The following is a 17,430-nucleotide window of genomic DNA, read 5'->3' on the forward strand; positions in this document are numbered from 1 at the left end:
TTGGGGCAAGCACGTCTATAGTTAAAATGGACAGCTAGAGGTATCCATTCCAGAGTTTAACCTGCGACAAGGGAGACATCGAAGAGGAAGGATGGATGGGGAAGGATCAACATATGGAATGTCAGAACAGGTCTGACATACCCAGTATATTATCCATATATTGAGATCTAAGAGTTTTTAGGTTTGAGGTCAGATGTAGAGTTAGTGGCCAATAGGGATCTCAGGGATCTCCATATATGGCCTTAACTGCGACAGCAGGTCGCATTTACTATGACATCAGGTCATATCCATCCCTGATGATGTCACGATGACCTGGGCACCATATATGGGGGCTGATGTCACGTGATGTCACAAGGACCAAGGTTTTAGGTTTAGATAGGACACACACACACACACACACACACACCTCTGACAGACATAGTGCCATGTGCTTGCCTGCGTATTTGAATATGTATGTGTGTTGTGTGTGCCAGGCTGAGGCTACCAGCGGTGTACGTTTACAACGCACAGAAGCCCTGATGACCCGGGGCACTGGCTATGCGACACTCCGGTGGCCGGGAGGGAGGCGAGTGTCGGATGTCCGTTGAACCGGAGAAACGTCGGTGCATTGTTGTTTTTGAATGGCTCCGTTTAGCAGATGCCTTTTAGCCAGGGCACCTGGCGGCCAGCACTACAGCTCCTGGGGGCACGGGGGGGGGTTCCACGGTCTCAACATGACCGCTTGCTGTTCATTCACTACAGCTCCTGGGGGCACGGGGGGGTTCCACGGTCTCAACATGACCGCTTGCTGTTCATTCACTACAGCTCCTGGGGGCACGGGGGGTTCCACGGTCTCAACATGACCGCTTGCTGTTCATTCACAACTTTTCAGGTTGAGGTCGGAGCCATCTGTGGTGGTGAAGGAAGTTCTCAGATCTTATTACTGAAGTAGAGAAGAAAAAGGAGAAATGACAGACTCGGTGGTTAGTGTCTGCCCTGAGATTTGTCCCGGCCGAGGTCATGGCTTACAGCCGCAGAGCCACAGGCCCAAAAGCTCAAGGAATAGAGATTAACCTGTGATGTCATGACACACTTTTTATTTGTGTTTTTTCTATTCACTTGGTCATTAAGGTCCACAGAATGAGAGGTGACAGAACTAGGGGGGTTTCATGATTCTGAATCCATTCCAAGCATTAGTTTTGCACGAAAAACACTCCTTGGCCTAAATTCGGCCATAGCCACTTGCCCAAATGTGCTGACCTCATCACATTTGTGATGACGGCTCTGGCGATGTTTCCGGCAGAGCAGACCTCATTCTGTGGACCTTAATGACCAAATTAATAGAAAAAACACAAATAAAAAGTATGTCATGACATCACAGGTCCTCTCAAATTTTGGGTGACTGGCTCCCCGGCTAATAAGTAGTCATATGACATGAGTGGAGCCATGTGCATTTTCAGAGCATGATTTCATTGATCAATCGTATTTTCAAGGTTTTAAATTAAACATACCATGAATGAAATTCTTAGTGTTTTTTTTCAATTATTTATGGGCCTACTTGCAATATCCCCAGGGCCCACCAGTGGACCCTGGCCCACAGGTTGAGAATCGCTGATGCTTTACACATGAAACGAATGCTTAAAAAGTCTTCTCAGACGCATTAGCCGTGTTGTGTACAAACAGTGGCGTTGACGCGCCCTCCCCGGCTGATAGAGGGCAAACAGAAGGCCTTCCTCTGTCAACATTTGCCGATGTGCTTTGTGTCAACACGTGGCTTCGTGCATGCGAACTGCCACTCGCCACCAGGTCACCCATGGAAACCAGCTACAGTATAGCAAAAAAGAAAAAATACTAATCAGGGATTCAGTTATGACTGTGTTTGCCCTCACACATGATTTGAGTTATAATTATATACGCGTTATATTTGGGTGTCACGCACCGAAGAGGCAGATCTGCGAGTTCACAGTGGGTCGGGCTGCAACGCATTGTGAACTTGTAGATTGGCCATTTTGGCAGTGTGATACCGACACCAACACGCGCAACGAATCTGTAGTAGTCTGCAGCATTGCGTTGTGTGCCCACGGGCACAAGTAGTTTACCATCATTAGAACATTGTTTGTAAATTGCTTTAGATTTCCCAAAATGTGTATGAAGCTTTCCTCCCCTTCTTGTTTGAGCAATAGCTCACAACTGTTTTTTGTTTGGTGTTTTAAGCGGCAATCAGTAACTTTTAAGTCATGTCCGGGATTCGAACCCTGGTTTCCCGCACGAGAGACCAAAACATCCACCGCTCAGTCAAGAGGGTTATCCTGGGGAGATGTTCAGGCAGGGCTACTTGTGGCCTATCCAACACCAGGGTCTTAATGTCTCAATGGAAGAGTAGGGAGACTATCTCCAACACCAGGGTCTAAATGTCTCAATGGAAGAGTAGGGAGACTACCTCCAACACCAGGGTCTTAATGTCTCAATGGAAGAGTAGGGAGACTACCTCCAACACCAGGGTCTTAATGTCTCAATGGAAGAGTAGGGAGACTACCTCCAACACCAGGGTCTTAATGTCTCAATGGAAGAGTAGGGAGACTACCTCCAACAACTGCAGATGTGCTAGTTATATTTCATTAACACACTCTGCTATACCGATTGGTTAAGATTTATTCATTAAAATTACCACCTCTTTTTCTTCTTTCCACAGGGGGGATCCTAATCTGGTCAAACTCAACGTAGCCATAACCTGTGGTTATCTACTATATGGTGAGCTGTGTGTTGGTCTTCTGTCATACACATTAGGGCTGGACCATATGAGTTCAGTTCAATATCACAACTATGCCAGGCTTTTGCCTCGATTACGATTAACAAATGAGCATGCATGTACCGTGAAAATTGCAGGTCTATAAATAAGCTACAACGCTTTGTGACTCGTGATAATAATAATAATTATTATTATTATAATAATAATAATAAAACTGTATTTGTATAGCACCTTTCATCACATGAAATGCAGCTCAAAGTGCTTTGCAGAGCAATGAAAAATACAAGCAAATTCATAAAACAACATTAAAATAATAGCAGTGAATAAGGCAATACAGTGAGGACATGAATAACAAGGATTTTAAAAGCTCAAGTAAAAGCAAGTGTGAAGAAGTAGGTCTTGAGCTGTGCTTTAAAAATGTCTACAGAGGCTGCCTGTCAAAGGAGTTTGTTCTTCACCGTCGGCCTGTAGAAGCAGAAACCTGCTTCACAGTGTTTTTAAGTTGCCATTTTTTTTGGCACATTGATTAGGCAGGCCACTAGTGGAGAACCTGAGGGGGCAGTTTGGGACATATCTAGGTAGGTACGGTACGAATACTTATGGAGAGGAAAGGAACTGGTTGGAATAACGTGTTTCTTCCACGTGTTACGTCCAGCCATGGAAATTCCCTGCTGCCAGATGAAAAGAAGGGGCTTGGACTCCTGCATAGAAGGAAGCATGAGGTCATTCCGTTGCTCTCCCCAGGTTGGCAGAGGGAGTGTAGCGCCCAGGATTACGTTAGATAATTGACACTGGGTGAAAAAATGGGTTCAAAATCGTGGGATAAAATGTATTAAGCTAGGAAGGTGCAACGTGTTGTGATCTTGTAGATCGGCTGTTTTGCTCACCACTGTTGTACAATGAAGTGTAATACAGGACATAAGTGTTACATCAGACTAATCGATTTTCGTGTCAACTCATTGATATATAAGACTTTTATATTTTTAAGAAACCTGCTTCTCGATTATTCAATGAACTTTACTAGGCAGACAGGGATGAGACAGATTTTGGTTCTAAATGTCAGTTTGGATATATGTTTGGGTCCCTGTGTGCCTTTCAACCTTCTCCACTCTTCCTCTCCTAGACCTTGTGCTCCTGGCATGCAACTGGAGCACTATGGGTGACAGCTTTTTCGTCTGTCACCACTTGGCGGCGCTCTACGCTTATGGATACGTCCTGGTGAGTCCACACTCTCCTCAAGCAGCTAAACCACTGACTGCTTCGATGGGAACTTAACCTGTGACGCCACATGCTTGGAAGGAATTGACAGTATTGTATATCCACTGAGATGTTTTATACAGTGTATGGTCTAGTCGCTGTCGGGTGGAAACCTTGTATATCCTAAAGTCTTACTTTTTCAGGGAATGGACTAAATAACCTGTGTTCCAATTAATGGGTCCAATAGTTATTATTTAGTCACAAGCTCGTGTTAATACTTTTCAATTCATCAGTTCAATATTTATAAAACCGGCAGACAGATTTTTTCAAAAAAATATATGTTAATGACGTTTAGAAGATTTAGAACACTTTCCTGGGGGTCTTTATGTGTGTGACACTGTAATGTGCTGAAATATAAAATAGGAAATCTTGATATACAATGTTTGTGCCCGACAGTGACGATATGCATTTTAGGTAGTGGTACATGAGTAAAACTTATTTTTGTTTGGAATTACTTCAGACAATGCAGCAGCATAGATTAGTACTTATTTAATTATGTCTATTTGTGGTAACATGTTTTGTTTTTTCTTTTCTTCTTCTGTAGACCCAGGGTGTGCTTCCCTATTTTGCCAACTTTCGTCTCATCTCAGAATTATCCACACCTTTTGTGAATCAAAGGTAAAGTGGTCCCGGTGCCTGTCTGTCTATTCTTCAAGTTTCACATGTATCAATGCCATCCATGTCTTGCCTGGCTTTACTCAGCCAGGCAAGACAAATTAAATTAAGAACAGATTTCTCATTTGCATTTGTGGCCTGGCAAAGGTTTAGGCCTTTTGAGGGAAAGGGAAAATAAGGGGCTAAAATAAAGCGGGTTAAAACAAAAGCTAATAAAACTCTTTAATAAAATTCTTGCTCGTATCTTTTTCTTTTCAGGCCTATGACGGGGTGGGTTGGGAGGGATTAATTTATTGTTCTTTATTTACAATTTGTTTTGATATATGTTTATGTTGCATTTAATTGTTATCATTACTATATTTTTTATTTTATTTTTTTTATTTTTTTTGTCAACGGTGGTTGGTGCAGGGGTTTTGGGGGTAGGATTTAAAAAAAATGAGGCAAGGGGCAAGCCACTGATAGTAATTTGAATTACACTTTGTGTGCACTTTCTTGGTATGCCTGTACCTGTGCCTTTCATCCAAAAAATGAAATAAAAATATATCCAAAAAGCTAATAAAACACAAAATCCCAGTAAAAGAAAATGTGCAATCAATATAAAAACACAATAAAACATAGATTTAGCCACCAGCTTAGATTTGATTTAATTAGAATTTGGTGAAAGATAGATCACAATTTAATCAAAATCACAACATAACTAACTTAAACCCAGGATAACACATTAAAACATAATGAAACAACTTTTCCAACTCACAGTTGTCAACAACACACATGGGGAGTGACCTCCCTGGTCAATGTTTAGCTTTTGATAACAACGTACTAACTACTAGGTCATGAATGAACGTGCGCAGCCTGCTGTGCTGTATTCAGGGTATTCAGGGCTTAGCCACACTATTCCGGGAAACTCTGGATGGCAAACTACTAGCATGGTGACACCGGTTCTCAACGTAAGGTCTGTTGAGGCAGTTTCAGGGGGTACGCAGCTGGGAAGTACTATGAAAACATGCGAAACCTGTCCGTCAGTCAGGTCACGCCTCCATATACCGCCTTGTGACATCACGTGCCTCCATATATGGTTGTCAGTCCATTACGCCTTGTGACACGTCATACCACCATATATGGCCGTCAGTCCATCACGCCTCGTGACACGCTCCGTATATGGCTGTCTCCATATATGAAGATCACGACACTGACCTCATCAAACCCTGCATAGCCATACATGGAGAAGTCTGGATCATCACCTAGATCTGCATATATGGAGCCGGCCAGCAACTCTACATCTGACCTCAAACCCTTAGATCTTTGTATATGTAGCTGACCTCTTCTGACATTCCATCTGTTGATCCTTCCCCACCCGTCCATTCAAACTCTAGACGGACCTGCCCCAAAGTTATTAGTGCAGCCAGCAACAAGCCTAGGCTACTATGGGTCCGAGTTGTTTTCCCCGTGTGGGTGTGATGTATAGGTCTGATGCCTGCCTGGGGGGCGGTGTGGAAAAGGGGAGGTGGAATGTTGCACGGAAAACTGTGTCCCAGTATTAATCAGTGTCCGTCCCAACATGCATTTCACTGGTGACACGTGATTTGCGGGGAGATGAGTTGTTTTTGACGCAAATTAATTTAATTAAGATGATTGTTAGAATGTTTGGCGTGTGCAATGCGGGGCAGATTGAGGTTGGAGGACAGGGCTGCGCGGCGCTAGGTCCCCTGAGTGTTTTTGTGCGTTGTGGAGTTGTGAGGAGGTGCTCTAGGCGAGCAGCTGTCTTGCTCTATGCTAGGGAAGGGACAGACTGACTGACTGACAGACAGACAGCGGTTCTTGAATTTAATAATGATGCATGAAACCCTAATGGTCTCGGATATTTCATAAAAGGCAAACGTTAAAGCCTCAATCTATGATTTCTGTGGGTGGCTCCTTTCACAAATCGCACATTAGGAATTGTATTATTATTCAGCATTATTCCACGCTTACAGAAACGTGCACACCACGTAGAGTAGAGCCCCACTCCGTATTCCAAATCCTCTCTTCTCCCCACCAGGTGGTTCTATGAGGCGCTGAAGGTCCCCCGTCAGAACCGGCTGGTGGTGGTGAACGGCGTGGCCATGGCGGTGGCCTTCTTCCTGGTGCGCATCGCCGTCATGCCCACCTACTGGGCGAGCGTCTTCGCCACGTTCGGCACGGAGGCCTTCGACCGCCTGGGCACCGGCCCCCAGGTGGCCTGGATCACCTCCTGCATCGCCCTGGACGTGCTCAACACCATCTGGATGTACAAAATCGCCCGTGGCTGCTACAAGGTCCTGACGGGCGCCTCCCGAGGAGGCGGCGCCGGGCGCAAAGCAGAGGCCCTGCCCCCCTCTGACAAGCCCCTGCCCCCCTCTGACAAGCACAACCACGTGAACAATCACACAGACTAGTGGGAAGAGAAACCACGGGGGCTAGCGGAGCACAGGAGGAACTGATCTCCAAGTACTGATGTCAAGAGGGGCGGGGGCGTCCCTCCTCCCTAACGTACACACACACACACACACACACACACACACACACACACACACACACACACACACACACACTTCCTCCTCGCCTACCGCTCCATCTACTTGAAACTGGCTAGCGGTGTCGGGGCGAGAGACCCACCGGAGGGAGGCCTCCCTCGCACACACAGACTGGCAGAGTTTTTGTCCACAGATTGGCAGCCTGCTGCATTTGGTGGGAGTCTATGAGGCACAGGTGTGCTGTTGTGTACTGTTGTTGACTTATTACTCATCTGTTTATCATCACATCTCTCTCTCTTTCTCTCTCTCTCTCTCTCTCTCTCTATCTATCTATCGATCTATCTATCGCTGTATCTTGCGTCTGACCCCCCCTCCCTGCTCTGGGCTTCAACCAAAGCCCGGTCATCTGAAGTGCCTGTGAACAATGCAGGAAAGCAATAATGCGTAGAGGGAGAGTCATCGAGTCAACCCCAAAAACTCCCACCTTTTGGAAGTCGAGCATCTCGTTTCACACCACACCACACCACACCACACCACACCACACCATGTTCTGGAAGTCCTCCTTGTGTTGCCCTCTGCGTGTCCCGTCCATGCTGGCGTGGAGCGGGGCCCCTTCGTGTTTGGGCCCTGCTCCAGAGGACCTCAACGCAGAACGAACGAAAGACACCGCAATGCCTCTTAGGACAGAACACACTCTTACCTGCTGTGGCCTCCTTCAAAACACACATGGCGCCTGCCTGCACCGCCCGCCATGTCCCTCTCCGCCTCTCCTTTAACGTCATCTAGGTCCGGGACGAGGGGGAAGTGAACGCCAGCCACCAGCCAAGCGCCACTATATGTGACCCGCACGGCCGCAGGGGTTCGTTTTTTGAGAGTATCCAGCCGTCACTTTCAAACTTCTGCTAAAAAATCTAATATATATACAATACGGTAAGCTAGTACAGCAGATTAAAAGAAAAATAATACCAGAGAGAGAGAAGATGACGAGGACAAACGGACGGCAGGGGAATGATCATCCTAACAGCTAGCATCTACACTGCGTGTCGCGTTTTGCCTTTTCAGTATCCCCCCCCCGACAGGCCCATATTCCTGTTCAGGGCCCGTTTTGGGCTCACTTCGAGGTGAGCCGTTCTTTCTGAGGACATTCTTTTCAATTTGTTTGTATTAAGTTTGACTTTCCTCAGTTAATCGTGTGTGTGTGTGTGTGTGTGTGTGTGTGTGTGTGTGTGTGTGTGTGTGTGTGTGTGTGTGTGTGTGTGTGTGTGTGTGTGTGTGTGTGTGTGTGTGTGTGTGTGTGTGTGTGTGTGTGTGTGTGTGTGTGTGTGTGTGTGTGTGTGTGTGTGTGTGTGTGTGTGTGTGTGTGTGTGTGTGTGTGTGTGTGTCACCCTACATCACCCGGCCATTAAACCCCAAGTCGCCGGGCGAACATCACAACCTCCCTCTGCCTCACTGGTTCGACGCCAACTCTACCCAGCCTTATCTTTTTTTTGTTTTTAGTTTTAGTTTCGTTTTTTTTTTGTTCGGTTCAGTTCGGTTCTACCTCGCCCTGCCTCCCCCTAGTCACCTCCATTGACTTGTTCAATCCCTCCATCGTGAGAATGATAAAGCAGCCTTCTTTTAGGGATTTTAACCTTTGAACGAGAATCTATTTCTCCCCCTATTATGCCTTGTTCAGTGGGCCTGAGACACTTTATAATACTCTCTGGTTTTCCCCCTGCGCTGACTGGATCTGGCACTTTTCCCAGCCAACGGCGCCAAACAGGACAGCTCTATAAAGCTCTGTTTAAGCCCAATTTATATTTATTTGCCACACGGCTATGGAGCACACCGGAAGTTGCCAACCTACAAGCCCACAACGCGTTGGGGATGCAACACGTTGTGTGACTTGTAGATTTGCAGTTTCCGGCGTGCGACGGAGCTTAAATTAGGCTTTACTCACTACTACACTGTGTCTATTGTGTCTCTTAGTAAGGCACCTTTTGAGGTCTTTTAAGCGTCCCATTTCTCTCCGACATTTCTGGGAGAACTTATGGAGGCAGGTTTCTGGCATTGTCCGGCAACGGGGGCTGTGTTTCTCCTAGCTTCTGCAAGTGTGCGTGTGGAAATGTGTGTTATTGCGCGTGCACGTGCATGCTATGTGTCTGTATGTGTGTCTGTTGCCTTTTTTTTTTAAATATATATATATATATATATATATATATATATATATATATACACACACACACAACACCACATGGTGCTCTTCCTTCTGCAGAATGTCAGGTGTAGAAACGCTAGCAATGTGACATTAAAGTAAAAGAAATCACGTACGATCAACTAATTTCTCTACACCCTTCTGAGAACGGCCCACCGTCTGTGTGGAAGGCAAGCTGCGTCCCGCTTAGTTTTTTTGTATGAGCTGATTTGATCAATTGAAATCATCGCTGAGCGCATGATAAAAGGTTAACTCTATTTTTTAATGCCTTAGTAAACACAGCTGGGATAGACAGATATTTGTTTGATATTGCATTTTTCAAAACTTAAAACAATTTATTTTAATCCAGTATGCTTAGTCTCTTGGGAGCATATTGAATGCATGTTCCTGCAATTATCATTTTTTTGTGTCTATTTTTTATGCCCATGCTCGCCTCTCCCCTCCTTTTGCACGACTATGGATACACGTCAGCACTAAGGGCATTTGTGGGGTCCCGCACACCTGTTGGTGATCTCTTGCTAGCACAACAGAGAACATTACCTATACTTAGGCCTGATTTGACTGGGTTGTGGATGTACACGTAGCTGATGTCCAAGCGTGCAATGCAACACATTGTGAGCTTGTACAGTTCAATTCGTAACTATTTGACGTCAAATACTTACGAATAGTTACATCCTGACGGTCAAATAGAAACACTATATGGCCCACTAACCAAATCACTGAAGAGCGAAGGAAACAAATAACGTGACTCTACAGAGAGCGGGAACGTTTGCACACGCCGCTAGAGTGTTCCTGATCTTATTCTTATTTTATTTTTTTCTTGTTTTGTTTTTTTAATCCCTGGCACTGTGTCTGTGTGTGTATGTATGTGTGTGTGTGTGTGTCTGTGTGTGTGTGTGTGTGTGTGTGTGTGTGTGTGCATGCGTGCGTGTGTGTAACTGAACGGCTGGTGGGATGGGAAGGTAGACACTGTGGAAATACAAAGCACACACTCCCAGACGGAGCGATGACTCTGTGACTCCCTGTACTTGCTGTCTACCACCACAGAGGAGGGGCTCATCTTTGTTGTGCCTTCACGCAAACTGGGTGGAGGGGTTGGGGGCGCGATGCAGTTGGATGGACATCTTTTTGGATCAGCATGAACTTTTTAATGTAAAACTCAAGTGACTCTTGTCTTTTCTCCTGCTAGGATAATCTCCTCTATATTCTATATATGTATACTGTGTGTATATATTTTTCTACCCTGCCTGCACAATGAATAATCCGGCCAAGTATTATTATTATTATCCAAAGCTGTTCCCTCTTGTGTGGGAAAAGACGGTGTTGTGTTTGTTTTTCATGCTCTGCTGAACACAGGGGCATGTTTCTTATGAATGTTGATTGTGGGATGTTTTAGTGGCAGTACGATGAACTGCAAAATGTCCGGATCCCAGGATGATGAGACTGGAGGAAAAAAAAGATCAGAGATTTTTGACTCACTTCATTTATTTACGTGGGTAGCGGGTAGCTACTGTAGGCTCCCTGTCATCTTCCAGGCCCCCCAATACTCAAAAGCTGTGAATAATTATGAAACAATACTGTAATATTGTTTATTTAGTCCAGGAATTCTAGCAATTTAACAACTAACTACAGTGTCGGTGTCGAGTTTTGTGAGATGTTTTTTTTTTTTTTTGCTTGCCTGTAATTCTGTGACACACTCATAGCCTTTTTTTGGTTTTTGGTTTGTTTTTTGGTTTCGTTTTTATTCCAGCTTTAGTTGCCTTTATGAGACTGGCGTTTATTCTCTGGTACGTCTTGGTACAAATTGCACCGATAGAAATATGTGCTGCCTCATTGTCCAACCAATGGACAAGCTATTGATTAGAAAAGTCTGCTTTTTTTTGTCCATGAGTTTCCTACAAAATATATTTCAAGATCCATTTTTGGGTTTTTTATCCCACAACTTTTGATTGATTCAAAATCCCTAAGAAAGATTGGCTGCCGCCGCTCTGAGGCCCGAGCCCCCCGAATTGTGGACAAAACATATTCTCATATCAGGAACTGAACGACCTCGGTTGCCTTCGTGTCGTCCTCAGGGAGGCCGGCGACGCCTGTGGTTTATTTACAGAAGGTACAAATGGCCTCTGGCTCACTGTCATCTTATCAACAGTTGTACAATATGACTATGGTAATGAAGCTACTCAGCAACCCGCCCTTTGTTTGCATGACACAGTGTCTCCTCATTACGTGCTCCTTCAGCACAACAACAGCTGCGTCCGAGTTGTTTTAGGTGGGACTGTTTTTCTGCACCGTTTGGTTGTGCAGGAATGTCAAGGCTGCTGCTGCTCTGTGGAATTGTTGAGTATTAATGCAAAGCTGCAATCCGTGAAATGTCATGTCCTGCCCAGGATTTGTGATAGAACACAGTTATACCGATCTTTCAGGATGTGAAAACCTTGCTTGGCCTGGGGAGACATAGCGCCTATCCTAAAGTACTGCGCGTTGACCAGGATGTGTCCTAGCCCAGTGATTTTCAACCTGTGAATCAAAACTATAAATTACACTAATAAAATCAAAATTGTTGAAAAGGTTGCGTCCTACCCGACGCGGTCTAAAATGTCTCGATTGAAGCGTAGGGAGAGCACCTCCCACCACTGCAGATGTGCAAGTTCTATTGTATTAACATACTCGTCAGCGTTTCGTTCAGTGAAAACAAGTTCAGGATTGCAGCTTTAAATGTAACTCTTGTCAGCGTACATTTGGTACACTGAGTTACAAGGGGATACATTAACACAGGATTTTGCAGCTTCATCAGTGTGCCCCGTCCTAAGCCGGACCCTGTCTTGTCCCCCAGTAGGCTCATGCTGTATATGAATGAGAAAATAATACGAGCCAAAATAGATTCAATTTGTATTCAATTTGTCAACTGAATATGATTGTAAAGAGAATCGTAAAGTCGTTTAAGAAGACGATAGAAGAAATTAACTAACTAAAACAAAATTGCATGGAATTTATATTTCCTTTTTTTCCTCCTGCTAATCACACTATTTTTTGTTTTGTTTTATTTCCTCTTTTAATCCAATGCAATGTCTCCTCAACCAATGTGTCCGGGAGATTTTAATGTGAAGCATGGAACACTACACAGGCCTTCCCGTCTCAGCAATACCATGTGACTCGAGATTGTTGTCATTTAGAATGACCACTACTAATGATGATGATGTAATTGTAGCGCTGAAAGTTGAGACCTTACTTGAAAGTATTGCTCTTCAATAAAGTTGAAGACAGAATTGGAAAAAAATAATAAGTTCATTGTCTCCTTTTTTATATTCTGTTTTCCTGTGGGATGTGCACACGGTAACATCCTTTGGGCCCTATTATGCGTGTCTTAAGTACCAGGTCTTATGACTTAACTTAAGACCTGGAGGCGTGGTCAATGCTGTTTGGCCACTCAGAATAGCCAAATGGCATTGATCACGCCTCCAGGTCTTAAGTTAGGTAATAAGACCTGGTACTTAAGACACGCATAATACTGCCCTTAATGTTCATTTGACTCCGGGATGGAATTTGTACCCCCCCTCCCCCCCGGAGTTAAATACAGAAATACAGTCCACATTACCTGTGAGAACTGTTCTCTAATGACTTATTGAGCAGTTGGGGAGAAACGGAGGAATCAATGGATTGTGTTAAAAGGATAATCCGCCCTGAAACGGAAATTACTATACATGCTATTCCAGCGAACTTGGACAGTTGATAGTGAATATCTATGGACAACTGTCCCCCTAAAAATCAGAATTCATTTATGACAACAGGTGACTCTTTTTTAAGTTGGTCCATTGAATTAGTGCCAAACTTTGGTTTATAACATCTAAATGAGTTATATGTTTACAGCTCTGAATTATATAAATCACCATGGGTTCTGTATAGGTTTTTATTCATGTGGTTTGTTAGGACATATGCACTGCACTCTTGCACTAAATAAAATCTCAACTGCAATGGTGTAGAAATAGCACATTGCATTTCCTTTAAGCGTGCATGCAACCTGCAGACACTATAACCTGAGGGGAGAGACTGAAACTCAATAAGAGGCATGTGAGTGATCTCTGGAATTGTTTTCCCCATAGGTTTGCCTAATTTTTTGAGAGAACATTAATCATGGATGCGTGTCATTTATGTCTTAACAGAGTAGTCCTGCCTGAAGTCAACCACTTCAATGAAGAAGTCCTCCACTGGACAAGGGGGGAGTGGTATATGGAGGGCCAAAACTGCCATATCTATAAATAAATCAATTATTAAATAAATACATTTAATTATAAATAAATAAATCCAAAAATAAATAAATACATATGCAAAGAAATGTATAAATGTATTTATTTTTTAGATATGGCAGTTTTAGCCCTGCCTAGTGGTATGCAGTATTGCATTGGTCTTTGTATGCGGTGCAATAGCGTAGCACCAGAAATCAAATCACCAATGCAACACTGGTGATATGCTTGGTTTCCCATGCAGGAGACGGTTTGTATCCCTGGGTGTTGTTACAGAAGCTGCCTATGCTGGTTCATGCATAGTGAAAATGAAATGTACACAGAGTGTGTGTGTGTGTGTGTGTGTGTGTGTGTGTGTGTGTGTGTGTGTGTGTGTGTGTGTGTGTGTGTGTGTGTGTGTGTGTGTGTGTGTGTGTGTGTGTGTGTGTGTGTGTGTGTGTGTGTGTGTGTGTGTGTGTGTGTGTGTGTGTGTGTGTGTGCGAAACATTCAAGGTTAGGTTACATAAGGATACAGATGAAGACAGACGGGATTGGAGTGGGATTGAGGAGTGAGTGATTGGCCTAATTAACACAGAAGGTGATGAGCAGGGGGAGCTGGGTTCAGAGTGGGATAAAAGACTGACATGAAGGGAATCGGCTGAACTGAGGTTGAAAGACAGGGGGAAATGGAGAGAGAGAAAGAGCTGAGTGTACAGCATGAGCCACTGTTTGCTTCTGATTGAATCCAGCATTGTGTGTGCGTGTGTGTGTGCGCGCGTGCGTGTGCGTGCGCGCGTATGCTCGGTCAAGGGGCTGGGTCATAGCTGCCTGGAGAGCTTTACCAAACATGGTCACATAACTCAGAGAGACTCAATGAAAATCTCTCCGGCACACATTTCACGGTGTACAGAGTCCTGCTCTTACTGTATAGTACATCATAATGCTCAACTCCTTCGACGTTTAAGTGTTACTCCCACCCCCAATGGCCACATGTGCACGCACGCATGCAGTGTAAACAAACAATATAAATAACCTCCATGCTCATCCCCATTACAGAAACGCTGCACTCTCAAACCAGTCACTACAGCACTGCACAGAGTCATCATCTCATACAGATATTAGTGATAGTGTATGAACATGTCACTGTTCATGGTCTGGCTGAATTGATAGAATAGAGTAGACCACTCTTACCTCTTACTATACCTGTGTGTGTGTGTGTGTGTGTGTGTTTGTGTGTCACCCGAGATTCAAACTCGGGTCTCCCACGTCAAAGTCCAACATCTTAACCACTAGACCAAAGGGATATCCCTATGGTCCAGGGGAGATATTTGACTGTTGAGGCCATCAGGCTGAGGCTGAGCCACTCTGCTACATGTGCATGAGTGCACAGTCATAGATACTTAATTTATACCTAAATTATGTAAAATCTAACTTTACCACTTTTTCAATAGATGTCTGTTTTGAGTTGGCTCCTGAAACAGCCTGTCTTCTGAGACAGCTCTATATTGAGCTGCATAATGTTGTATAAAACAATGATTAATTCTATTGGGGATTTGGGGATGTGTCTTTTTCAAGAAGAATTTATGCCAAAAGGGCAGTTTCCAAGCTTGGGGGAAACAAAAACATGAAAATCCAACATGCCAAACTTTTGAGAACTTATAAACAGGAACAGATTTAACAAGGTACTTAAACCCACAGCCATTCAAATCTTTATTTTAAGCACATTGTTAACAAGAAACACTATAGCTATGAATGACATGTCTCACTTCATAATCATAAATCACCTGCTATCCAATGCCGAGTCCCACAATTGAGAGCAGTGGTTAGTTACTAATTGTAACAGAACTTACTATAGGAGAGTTTAGATACTCTATACCTGTGGCTCTCTACGTTAAGACACTGTGAGATCCAAAGGTTGCGGGTTCATATCCTCATCCTCATTACTTATTTTATGAGAAGTCTCCACAATTAGAGAATAGAAAACAATTCATATTTTGATCAACATGTGCCTGTTATCTCTCCTATGATACATCACTACAGCATTGAATTATGCAGAAAATCGTATCCAACGATAACAGAATATTGTTTGGTTTTGGGTCTGCGATGCTAAATCTCCTCAAATGGTGAATAAATGATGGGCCCTGATATGAAAAAGGTTGAAAACTGCTGCTTTCCCAGCAGGAAGTTTAATTTCACTATTACTTCAGATGCAGGTTAGATGTTTTTTAAATTGAATGAATAATAACTTTGTTATCTCCCCACCCATGTTATGGTCCCATGCGATTCCATCAAGCTTTATTTGGTAACCTGATCTTCTTTTAACACCTTTTCCTTTTATGTCCAGCAGTAGGCCTGGCCTACTATACTATAGTGCCAAAGTCCTTCAACCACTGTACTGTATATTTGATCTTGGTTTAGCCTACTGTGCAGTTTTGTTTTGCTTGGTTTTGTTTTACATTTGGCTCCCCAGAGAAGGTTTTGAAGGTGCGACCAGATGATTCGGAGCTGACACTTTTCAGTTTTATTGCCCAAATGCAGGTTTGTTTGGAGTTCCCAGTCACACTGTACACAGACAGGTTGGAATGATGATGCCACAAAGCCTGCCGAAATGAATTCCTCCCATCTGGGCCGGCTGCTGAGCCCTTCTACCATAAATAGCCAGATAGACCAGTGAGAGTGAGGAGGGGGAGAAGGGGAGGGGGGCAGAGAGAAAAGGGGGGCGGGAGGATGACTGGAAATGCCCCTCTGATCATGAAACAACACGCTTTTTCTTTTCCTGTCTCACTTTCTTTTTCTCTCACACGTTCTGTGTTTCTCCCTCTTTATAATCTCTCAACATTTGTGGCAGCTCTTACCCCAGTCTGCATTTTGTTAGACCTTATGGGCTCCATTTTCGTCACCGCTAAACCCTGTATCCCTAAACTTCTTTGCCTTTTTTTACTATTTTAGGGATAAGGGGTTTAGCGGTGACGAAAATGGAGCCCTATGAGTCATATGTATCGTTATCCCCCACACAAGCACGCATGCACACACGCAGGTCTCTGTTCCCTGTTTTACCCAGAGCTCTCCAGGGTATCCTCTCGAGGTGTTCCACTTGGCTACTTATTTTTTATCTCTTGACTCATCATTTCGAAATTAAGTTATAGCTCAGTCCTGAGTCCCTGAAAGAAATTACATTACATACCAGGAATTGTAAATCGGCCTAAGTGTTCTTTGTGGAATCATGCGTTCCTGAAGCCATGAATCTTCATGAACACCATTACAGCAATGAACAGTTCAACCAAGGTGCGCTCAGTACAGCGCAAATCTCCGCCCTCCATCTTTCTTTCTATCCGGAGCATGTGATGGCCATGTCGTGGGGTTGTGTGCGTGTATTAAACACGCACAATGTGGGGAAAGGATATAAAGGACTGTCATTACATCATTATGGTGCAAGGATGTATGGAGACAAATCTTTGTAGAGTGAAAAGTAATGTGTCATGTTTAGGACAAACATGACGTGGCAATGCTAGAACCTAAAGACCAATTCATAGTCCAGACGTAGCATAGCCTACACACACCAGACTCCACTGGGGTCCGCACAAATATGTCAGAACAAAACTCCATTGTTCCGAATGTGCTGTGCCTAGCTTTCACTTACTCTCAAATTGACATGCAAAACGTACATGACATCGCAGTGTTAAGCTGTTCTGTCTTTAGACTTGGCAAATGTAGTGTGCTGTGTGTGCTTTAAAATTGCAATTGTTCACAAACTATGACCAGACACCTTTCTAAACATCACATCTCACCAATAAGATCAACACTTCACATTATGTCCACCTGCCTGGCAGACATCATTCAACACGGCACCGTCATTGGAATGTTTCACATCACTGAAGTAGGACGTCGTGCATTTATTAATTCAGGCTCTGGTTTAAATTGATA

At 44.0% G+C, this 17,430-nt stretch overlaps 1 protein-coding gene across 1 annotated transcript in view; it reads left to right on the plus strand.

The window, feature by feature from the left end:
• tlcd4b (TLC domain containing 4b) overlaps positions 1–8,334 on the plus strand; it is a 30,569-nt gene extending 22,235 nt beyond the window's left edge. The window contains exons 4-7 of the mRNA XM_079519839.1: positions 2,672–2,730; positions 3,852–3,946; positions 4,530–4,603; positions 6,639–8,334. Coding sequence (XP_079375965.1) covers positions 2,672–2,730; positions 3,852–3,946; positions 4,530–4,603; positions 6,639–7,014 — 604 coding nt within the window. The 3' untranslated portion in view covers positions 7,015–8,334. The remainder of the gene's footprint in view (positions 1–2,671; positions 2,731–3,851; positions 3,947–4,529; positions 4,604–6,638) is intronic.
• Positions 8,335–17,430: the final 9,096 nt, after the last annotated feature.

The sequence above is a fragment of the Electrona antarctica genome (genome assembly GCF_951216825.1).
Source record: "Electrona antarctica genome assembly, chromosome: 14".
NCBI classification, from domain to species: Eukaryota; Metazoa; Chordata; class Actinopteri; order Myctophiformes; family Myctophidae; genus Electrona; species Electrona antarctica.